A 10,930-nucleotide genomic window follows, 5' to 3' on the forward strand; every position below is an offset into this window, starting at 1 on the left:
TGCACAGTGGGCGGGGGGGGGGCGCGGAGGGGCCCTCAGCCTGGCCTGCACCCTCTCTAATCTTGGAACCGTTGGACTAAACTGGCTGTCGGACATCCTTCTCACAATCTGGACAGCTGGCTCCTAACTGCTCACCTGCCTGCCAGCCTGATCACCCGTAACTGCCCTCCTCTGCCCGTCTGGTTGCCCCTAACTGTCCTCACCTGCCGTCCTGGTTGCCCCTAACCACCTCTGCCTCGGTCCCGGCCACCATGGCTTTGCACGGAAGGACGTCCAGATGGATGTCTGAAAGATGTTCGGTCTAATTAGCATATTACCCTTTTATTAGTATAGATTATACAACATAAGCTTTAAGGTAGAATTGCATTATTACAAATGAAGAGACATTTCACTTAAAAATGTATATTGGTTTGACATGATTCAAATCCACTTATTTATGACAAAAATCAAGTCTTTAAGAATAGGATTGCTTGCCCTAGCTGGTTTGGCTCAGTGGCTAGAGCTTCAGCCTGAGGACTGAAGGGTTGTAGGTTCGATTCTGGTCAAGGGCACATGCCTGGGTTGCGGGCTCCATCTCCAGAAGAGTGCGTGCAGAAGGCAGCCGATCAGTGATTCTCTCTCATCATTGATGTTTCTATCTCCCTCTCCCTTCCTCTCTGAAATCAATAAAAATCTATTTAAAAAAATAAAAAGAATAAGATGCTTTGCTATCAAAGCCAAGCAAGGTGTGTCATTGGTTGTCCCTGATGAAGTCTGAGCAGCTCAGTTGCTAAGCGACTTCGCTGGGTTCTTACCAAATAAAATCTGTGGAATAGCAACCACACCCACCATGCATTTAGGGTATAAAGACCAAAAGTTGGGGAGGACAGAGTGCTTCTGGGGTAGGAGACAGTGAGGGTAAGCAGCTGGGAGGCAGGGAAGACATGGAATGCCCAGTGCCTGGAAGCGTCGGAGGATCTGGGATATGCAAATGTGTTCGGGGCGGGGTCAGGCCCTGCGCTCCGCTCTGAGAGGTCAGATCTGGAGGGAGGGCAGGGGTGCGGTTCCAGGGATCCCCTCCTGCGAGGCTCCTCCTCCTCCCCTTAACTCCCTAACCTGTCCATTTGGATGAAGGGGATGGGAAGCAGGTACACAATGCCTGGGCAGGATGCCCCTCAGTCCCGGAACTCTCCCGGGGCGGGGGCGGGGTGTTTGTATTGATTTATTGGATCCTTCTTACATGTTAAGGGGGTGACAGGGGAGTGTCTGCCAGACATGGTTTCCTTCTGCTTGCTCGCCAGAGCTGCCCCACGTGATGCCTTTTCCCTTCCTTCCCCGCTGCCCCGAGAAAACGCGCATGAGATCACCAGGGACAAAACTGGGCCCCCATTGTATTGCGTGCAGATTGTACTCCACAGGAACCTGCCTGATCCAGAGAGGGTTGGGGTCATTCACTGCAGGAAAGGCTCGATTTAAACAAAGCCCCCATTTAGATAGGCACCAGCTGAGCTGTTTGCAGAGACTTTATCATCCCTTCTGGCTGTTTCCTTGGAAACCACTGTAAGAATAAAAGAATGTTACAAACTGCCCAGGCCTAAATGTTTTATCTCAACTCCCCAAGCTTCCCCCGCCAGGGATAGGAACAAAGGGAACAAAGCCCTTAAGGCTGTTCCAGGAAATAGCCCTAGACACAAAGAGCAGGCTGAGCAAGCCATACTCTGATCAACCGTTGAGATAAACAGGATGTGAAATTACCAGGAGGGACTGATGACTAACTCTCAAGCCCTGTCAGGACACAACCCAGACCCCTTTGGAATTCCTTTGTTCCCCTCTTTCCCCTTCTGCGTGTAACCCCTCCCGATGTGTGGTTTTTGCCTATATATACTTGTAAGACTTTCTGCTCGGGGCTCGACTCCTCTGCTCCTGCGTGAGTTACGAGTTGAGCCCCAGCGCGCTGGAATAAAGCCTCTTGCTGTTTGCATCAAGTGACGCCTCTTGCGGTTGATTGGGGTTGCCGTCGATCCAAGGGACAGAGAAAGGACTCCCCTGGGGTCTTACATTTGGGGGCTCGTCCGGGATTAGACGACCACCCCTCATCCGCGGAGTCGACCTTGGAGGTAAGAAGGGGTACCCCGAGGTTGTTTGTCTTTGTCTTGTGTTTGTTGGGCGGTCTGGATCTGTGTGCGCGCTTTCGGTTTTGCAGCCGTTCGGCAACTCGTGAGGGTGGCCGAACAGTGGTCGGTAGACGTGCCTGGAGGACCACAGGTTGCAGCCCTGGGGGACGCCCCAAGGGTGGAGGAGAGCCAGGGACGGCTGCTAGTCTCCTACTGTAAGGGCGCCGATCAGGTTCGGCTGTTGGATCAGAAATTGTCCAGATCGCGCCCATCTGATTCCGTTACAAGTTTGTGGCGGAAAAGGTGGGTTAAGTGGGCCCTCGTGTCTGTAACATTTTTGATATTTGTGTTGTTAACGATGTACAAACTGACGATGGGACAGACTGTGACAACCCCTCTTAGTTTGACCTTAGACCATTGGACTGAAGTTAAGGGAAGAGGTCGCGACCTATCAGTTGAGATCAGGAAAGGTCCATGGCGGACCTTCTGCTCCTCAGAATGGCCTACTTTTAATGTAGGGTGGCCAAAAGAAGGGACCTTCGACCTATCTGTTATTTTTGCTGTTAAGAAGATTGTTTTTCAGAGAGAACCTGGAGCCCATCCGGATCAACAGCCCTACATCGTGGTCTGGCAGGCTTAGACCATGGACTGAAGTTAAGGGAAGAGGTCGCGACCTATCAGTTGAGATCAGGAAAGGTCCATGGCGGACCTTCAGCTCCTCAGAGTGGCCTACTTTTAATGTAGGGTGGCCAAAAGAAGGGACCTTCGACCTATCTGTTATTTTTGCTGTTAAGAAGATTGTTTTTCAGAGAGAACCTGGAGCCCATCCGGATCAACAGCCCTACATCGTGGTCTGGCAGGACCTGGTGCAAAACCCGCCCTCCTGGGTTCGACCTTGGGTTGCAAAACCCAAGCCCCGGCTGGACGCTCGAGTTCTAGCTATCCAATCTCCCAGTCCTGGGGGAGATACCAGCCCCCCGGACCCCCCCAAGAAGATTTATCCAGAAACCCAGGCCGACCTCCTCCTCCTTGACCCACCACCCCCATATCCTCCTGCCTTAGTTCCGGTCGAGGGTCGAGAGGAGCCAGAGGTATCGCCGGCCCCTGAGGTTGCCCCTTCCGCTCCCTCGGCTGAGCCTCTGTCGGGGCCGGCCCATGGCACCAGGAGCCGCGACCGCTGGCAGTCCCCTGACACCACCGTCGCCCTTCCCCTAAGAGCTTATGGGCCCCCGCCGGTGGTGACGGAAGGAGGACCGGCTCCTCTTCAGCCCCTCCAGTACTGGCCTTTCTCCTCCGCTGACTTGTATAACTGGAAGACTAATCATCCTCCCTTTTCAGAGGACCCTCAGCGCTTAACTGGGCTGGTGGAGTCCTTAATGTTCTCTCATCAGCCCACATGGGATGATTGCCAGCAGCTGCTGCAGACCCTTTTCACTACTGAGGAGAGGGAGAGAATCCTATTAGAGGCGAGGAAGAATGTGCCGGGAGCAGATGGACGGCCCACTCAGCTCCCCAACATCATCGAAGCTGCCTTTCCTCTCTCTCGGCCTGATTGGGATTTCAACACGGCAGAAGGTAGGGAGCGACTGACCGTCTATCGCCAGACTCTAGTGGCCGGCCTCCACGGGGCAGCAAGACGCCCCACTAATTTGGCTAAGGTAAGAGAGGTTATCCAGGGGGCCACGGAACCCCTGTCGGTATTTCTTGAGCGCTTAATGGAAGCTTTCAGGCGCTACACCCCGTTTGACCCCACCTCAGAGGGGCAGAGGGCTTCCGTGGCCATGGCTTTTATAGGACAGTCGGCATTAGACATTAAGAGAAAATTGCAGAGGATAGAAGGATTACAGGATTATACCCTACAGGATTTAGTTAAGGAGGCAGAGAAAGTGTATCATAAGAGGGAAACTGAGGAGGAAAGAGAGCAGAGAAAAGAAAAGGAGAGAGAGGAGAGAGAAAACAAGCGGGATCGTAAGCAGGAGAAGAATCTGACACGGATTTTGGCCGCAGTGGTAGGTGAGAGAGGACAGGAACAAACCCAGAGTAGGGCTAAAAGGTCAGGCAACCTGGGCAACCGCACCCCATTAGACAGAGATCAGTGCGCCTACTGCAAAGAAAAAGGTCACTGGGCTAGGGAGTGCCCTAAGAAGAAAAAGAACGGGTCCTCCAAGAAGGTATTAGCCCTGGAAGAGGAAGAGGACTAGCGGGGACGGGGCTCGGAACCGCTCCCCGAGCCTAGGGTAACATTAGAGGTGGAGGGGAGGCCAGTTGAGTTCCTAGTAGACACTGGGGCTCAGCACTCGGTCCTACTCGAACCAGCTGGACCTGTTTCCCACAAGAAATCGTGGGTCATAGGAGCCACAGGGCACCAGCAGTACTCATGGACTACCCGAAGAACAGTAGACTTAGGAACGGGATGGATAACCCACTCGTTTCTGGTCATCCCCGAGTGCCCTGCACCTCTACTTGGGAGAGATCTCCTAACCAAAATGGGAGCCCAGGTTACCTTCACCCCCGATGGCCTGGAGGTGACTCAAAGCAGGGGAATGGCCACCGCTTTGACCATACGCCTAGATGATGAACATAGACTTTTTGAAAACCAGGGAGCAGAAATAAACCACATAAATGACTGGTTAAACAGGTATCCGGGAGCGTGGGCCGAGACGGCTGGAACAGGACTAGCTACAGAAAGGCCACCCGTAGTCATAGAGCTTAAGGCCACTTCCACTCCTGTGGCCGTGCGCCAATACCCCATGACTAAGGAGGCCCGAGAGGGGATTAGGCCCCATATTCAGTGCCTCCTCCAGCAAGGCATCCTAGTAAAGTGTCAGTCGCCATGGAACACTCCCTTGTTGCCTGTTAAGAAGCCCGGCTCAGGAGATTATCGCCCGGTACAGGACTTAAGGGAAGTAAACAAGCGGGTACAGGACATCCACCCCACAGTACCTAACCCTTACAACTTGTTGAGCTCTCTTCCCCCGGATCATATTTGGTATACTGTCTTGGATTTAAAGGACGCTTTCTTCTGCCTGCGACTGCACCCCTCCAGCCAGAACATTTTTGCATTCGAGTGGAGGGACCCTGACTCTGGGACTACAGGACAACTGACTTGGACCCGATTACCCCAGGGGTTCAAGAATTCCCCGACCCTCTTCGATGAAGCTCTTCACCAAGATTTAGCCCACTTCCATGCCAGCCATCCCCAGGTAACACTTCTGCAGTATGTGGATGACTTACTACTAGCCGGGGCCACAGAGGAAGAGTGCCAACGGGGCACGGGACTACTGCTGGAAGAACTCGCCCGCCTAGGATATCGGGTCTCCGCCAAGAAGGCCCAGATCTGCCAAAGAGAGGTAGCGTACCTGGGGTACGCCCTCAAAGGGGGGCAGAGGTGGCTAACGGAGGCCAGGAAACAGACTGTGACTCAGATACCCGTTCCTCGCTCACCCCGTCAGGTGCGAGAATTTTTAGGGACTGCGGGGTTTTGCCGCTTATGGATCCCCGGGTTCGCTACCCTGGCAGCCCCCCTCTATCCTCTGACTAGAGAGGGTGCCCCGTTTGAGTGGGGTAACGGCCAACAGCAGGCCTTTGATGACATCAAGAAGGCATTACTGTCAGCCCCGGCCCTGGCATTACCGGACGTAGCAAAGCCCTTCGTCCTATATGTGGACGAGAGAGGGGGAGTAGCCCGAGGGGTGCTGACCCAGCCTCTAGGGCCATGGAAGAGGCCGGTAGCCTACCTCTCCAAGAAGCTAGATCCTGTTGCTAGTGGTTGGCTTGCCTGTCTGAGGTCCGTGGCGGCAGTGGCAGTGTTGGTGAAAGATGCTGACAAATTAACTATGGGACAAAAGCTAACGGTCATTGCCCCCCACTCCTTGGAGAGCATCATCAGGCAGCCCCCTGATCGGTGGCTGTCCAACGCCCGCATGACACACTACCAGAGTCTCCTACTGAATGGAGACAGGATCCAGTTCGGGCCGCCTGCCATCCTCAACCCGGCTACCCTACTACCCGACACGTCCACCCAGGAGAGTGTGCTGCACACCTGTCAAGAGATACTGGCAGAGGAAACGGGGACCCGAAGGGACCTCCGAGACCAGCCCTTGCCAGACGCTCAGCTGACCTGGTTCACTGATGGAAGCAGCTACATAATAGAAGGTAAAAGGGTGGCCGGGGCGGCGGTGGTGGACGATGAGCAAATTATCTGGGCAAGCAGCCTACCCGAAGGGACGTCGGCTCAGAAGGCCGAGTTACTAGCTCTGACTCAGGCCCTACGAATGGCCGAAGGGAAGAAGATTAATATCTATACTGATAGCAGGTATGCCTTTGCTACTGCCCATGTCCACGGGGCTATCTATCGGCAGCGGGGACTACTAACCTCAGCAGGGAAAGAAATCAAAAATAAGAAAGAAATTCTAAGCCTGTTAGAGGCCGTTCACCTTCCTAAGGAAGTGGCAATTATCCACTGTCCCGGACATCAGAAAGGAGGGTCCAGAGTTGCCGGAGGGAACCAAAGGGCTGACAGAGAGGCCAAGCGGGCGGCTCAGGGACTCAACATCCTATCCTTGTCTGAGGAAAAATCGAGGTCTCACCCTGAGGATATGGTATACCCCTCTATCAGGAACTTTGATTATTCAGGACCAGACCTTGAAAGAATGGACAGATTAGGATTTCGCCTGGAGACCCCAGAGGGGATCCGAAAAACCTCAGAAGGAAAAAGAATCCTTCCTGAAAAACAGGCTGTCATTTTCCTCAGACACCTTCATAAGTTAACTCATCTGGGCTCAAGACATTTAAAAACTATTGTCCAGTCTTCACCGTATTATATTATGAAACTAGGGGAGCTCGCCGATACAACCGTAAAAGAGTGCAAGCCTTGCCAGATGGTGAACGCCCAGCCCAGCAAGCTATCCCAGGGCAAACGGCTCCGAGGAGACCGCCCTGGGAGTTACTGGGAGGTAGACTTTACTGAGGTAAAGCCAGCCAGGTATGGATACAGATACTTATTGGTATTCATAGATGCATTTTCAGGATGGGTCGAAGCCTTCCCTACCAAGAAAGAGACTGCTCAGATGGTGGCCAAGATAATACTAGAAGACATCTTCCCGAGATTCGGGGTGCCTAAGGTAATCGGGTCGGACAACGGCCCGGCGTTTGTTGCCCAGGTAAGTCAGGGACTGGCCAAAATCCTGGGGCTTGATTGGAAATTACATTGTGCTTATAGGCCCCAAAGCTCAGGGCAAGTAGAAAGAATGAATAGAACTTTAAAAGAGGTCATGACTAAATTATCCGTAGAGACTGGCATAACAGACTGGACAGTCCTCCTTCCCTTTGCCTTATTCCGGGTCCGCAATACCCCCGGCCCCCTCAAACTAACTTCTTTTGAAATCCTTTACGGGACCCACCCCCGACTCATTGCCATGCAGCACCTTCCCTCCCCAGAATCTTACTCCTCTCAATCTCTGTACACCAGATTAAAAGCCCTTGAAACTGTGCAGAGAGAAGTGTGGAGTCGGTTGGCCGAGGCATACAAACCTGGGGACCTGCAAGTACCTCACCAGTTCCAGGTTGGAGACTCGGTGTACATCCGGCGCCACCGCGCGGCCAGCTTAGAACCGAGGTGGAAAGGACCATATATAGTGCTGCTCACGACTCCGACGGCGGTGAAGGTGGATGGCGTCGCCGCTTGGATCCACGCTTCGCATGTCAAGTCCGCGCCACCACCCGGGCCAACGTGGAAAGTGGAAAAGATGGACAACCCCCTCAAGCTCCGCGTTCGCCGTGTTCCTGTTCCTACTGATGCACCTTCCACCGATGAGTAGTCCTAACCCTCATGCCCCCCAACGACTCACTTGGCAGGTCCTCTCCCAGACTGGGGACGTAATATGGAGCACCACCGAGGAGAAACCCCTTTGGGCTTGGTGGCCGTCCCTAACCCCAGACATTTGCGCCTTGATAGCTGGCTTAGACAACTGGGATATCCCTAGTATCACCCACCAGGAGGCGAACAGAACTAGGCCAGTAGACAATGATCTCACATCTGCCTCAGATCAGGTTTCCTGGAACCACCCAGGCTGTAGTTACCCTCGCGCTCGAATCCGATTCCAGCAAACACAGTTTTATGTTTGCCCCCAAGATGGAAGATCAAGGAGCGAGGCCAAGAGATGCGGGGGGGTAGAGAATTTCTACTGTAAGCAATGGACATGTGAAACTACTGGGGAACCCTACTGGCATCCCACCTCCTCCTGGGACTTAATTACAGTAGGAAGAAACAAAACAACCGTAGACTGCGAGAAAACCGGGTTCTGTAATCCACTAAACATCTCTTTTACAGAGAAGGGGAGGCAGGCCCGAGAGTGGATCAAAGGGAGAACGTGGGGATTCCGTTTCTATATGTCAAGGTGGGATAAGGGTTTTGCCTTCTCTATTAGGCTCAAAATTGAAGCCCCGACTGCTGTCCAAGTAGGGCCCAACCCAGTACTATCCGAACAGCGGCCACCAACCGCCCATGTCAGGCCGCCCGTTCCTCGAGCCACAACAAACAGGCCTAATAATGCAACTCGGCTCAACCCAGTTACAACCCCCTCGGTCCCCGGTCCAGCAAATACGCCCGAGATTCCAAGCACAGGGCAGAGGCTCCTTAATTTGATACAGGGAGCTTTTAGTGTTCTTAATGCCTCTAGTCCTGACCTGACAGAGTCTTGCTGGTTATGCCTGGCATCGGGTCCCCCCTACTATGAAGGAGTCGCCTTCTCAGGAGCTTTTAACAATACCACTTCTCATGACTCCTGTAGCTGGGGGACAAACAGTAAACTTACTCTTACAGAAGTCTCTGGGCGTGGCACTTGCTTGGGCACAGTTCCCATCAACCGTAAGCATCTGTGCAACCGGACCATAGATAGTCCCCAAACAACTACCAACTACTATCTGGTCCCCCCCGCAGGAGGTTGGTGGGCCTGCAGTACGGGGCTGACCCCATGTGTTTCCTCATCGGTGTTCAACACCACCAAAGACTACTGTGTCCTCGTGCAGTTGGTACCTAGAGTTATCTACCACGAAGCAGGTTCTTTTGAGGCTGAGTTTGACCTACAGCCCCGTAGGCAAAAGAGGGAACCGATCTCACTTACACTAGCGGTGCTGCTGGGTCGGGGAGTGGCAGCTGGAGTAAGAACTGGAACGACCGCGCTCGTCCAAACCCCCCAGTACATTGAGGGGTTACGGGCAGCGGTAGATGAAGACTTAAAAGCTATAGAACAATCTATCACAAAATTGGAAGAGTCACTAACCTCCTTATCTGAGGTGGTATTGCAGAATAGGCGAGGCTTAGACCTCCTATTCCTCAAAGATGGCAGATTATGTGCTGCATTAAAAGAAGAATGTTGTTTTTACGTAGATCACTCTGGAGTAATAAAAAATTCCATGACTAAACTTAGAGAAAGATTAGAAGCGAGGCAACGGGACCGGGAAGCCAATCAGGGGTGGTTTGAAAGCTGGTACCGCCGATCCCCTTGGCTCACCACCCTCATATCCACCCTGATGGGTCCCCTTATTATACTGCTTTTAATTCTCACTCTTGGACCCTGTATCTTAAACCGCCTAGTCACCTTTGTCAGGGAAAGAATAAGCACTGTACAGGTACTAATGCTCAGACAGCACTACCAGTCTCTCCGCCAGGGAGATAGTTTCGGAGAAGAGTATTTGGAGACAGAAGTTCCATGATTAGAACTTACCCAAAAGCAAATGGGGGAATGTAAGAATAAAAGAATGTTACAAACTGCCCAGGCCTAAATGTTTTATCTCAACTCCCCAAGCTTCCCCCGCCAGGGATAGGAACAAAGGGAACAAAGCCCTTAAGGCTGTTCCAGGAAATAGCCCTAGACACAAAGAGCAGGCTGAGCAAGCCATACTCTGATCAACCGTTGAGATAAACAGGATGTGAAATTACCAGGAGGGACTGATGACTAACTCTCAAGCCCTGTCAGGACACAACCCAGACCCCTTTGGAATTCCTTTGTTCCCCTCTTTCCCCTTCTGCGTGTAACCCCTCCCGATGTGTGGTTTTTGCCTATATATACTTGTAAGACTTTCTGCTCGGGGCTCGACTCCTCTGCTCCTGCGTGAGTTACGAGTTGAGCCCCAGCGCGCTGGAATAAAGCCTCTTGCTGTTTGCATCAAGTGACGCCTCTTGCGGTTGATTGGGGTTGCCGTCGATCCAAGGGACAGAGAAAGGACTCCCCTGGGGTCTTACACCACAAACTCAAGATAGCAGAGCTGGGTGCTGCCACTGGAGGTCCCCCTGTTGATGGCAGTCCCTGCCCGCTGGCTCCTGCTGTGCATGTCTCCTGCTGACCAGTCATGACGTTATGGTGTCCAGGCTAATTTGCATATTCCTCTATTATGTAGGATAGAATTGTGAAATGATCATCACAATAAGTCTAGTTAATATCTGTCATCATACATACTTACAGAATATTTTTTTCTTGTAAAGAGAACTTTTAAGACTTACTCTTAACAACTTTCAAATCTGAAATATATTACTAACAGCAGTCATCGTGCTGTAGGCTGCATTTCCATCACTTATTTTATATCTGGAAGTTTGTACCTTTTGACACCGTTCATCCATTTGTCCCCCACCACACCCCCATACACCACTCCTGCAACCTCTAGTAACCATCGGTCTGTGCTCTGTATCTATGGACTTGCTTTTTTCATGGAGCCACAGATAATTGAGAACACATGGCATTTCTCTTTTTCTGACTTCCTTCACAAAGCATCCTGCCCTCAAGGACCATGAATGTGTTGTTACAAAGTGGCAGAATTTCTTTTTCTAATGGCTGAAT

At 52.2% G+C, this 10,930-nt stretch overlaps 2 protein-coding genes across 2 annotated transcripts in view; both read left to right on the forward strand.

Moving 5' to 3' along the window:
- The window catches only part of LOC102254907 (zinc finger protein 709), a 36,909-nt gene that overhangs the window by 2,424 nt on the left and 23,555 nt on the right, over positions 1–10,930 (forward strand). The window lies entirely within an intron of this gene.
- On the forward strand, positions 1,342–8,098 carry LOC106725106. The gene is given in 2 exon segments (XM_014535066.1): positions 1,342–2,727; positions 2,954–8,098. Coding segments are annotated over 2 exon segments (5,235 nt in total). The 5' UTR covers positions 1,342–2,451; the 3' UTR covers positions 7,913–8,098.

This window comes from Myotis brandtii, unplaced genomic scaffold (genome assembly GCF_000412655.1).
Source record: "Myotis brandtii unplaced genomic scaffold, ASM41265v1 scaffold1012, whole genome shotgun sequence".
NCBI lineage: Eukaryota > Metazoa > Chordata > Mammalia > Chiroptera > Vespertilionidae > Myotis > Myotis brandtii.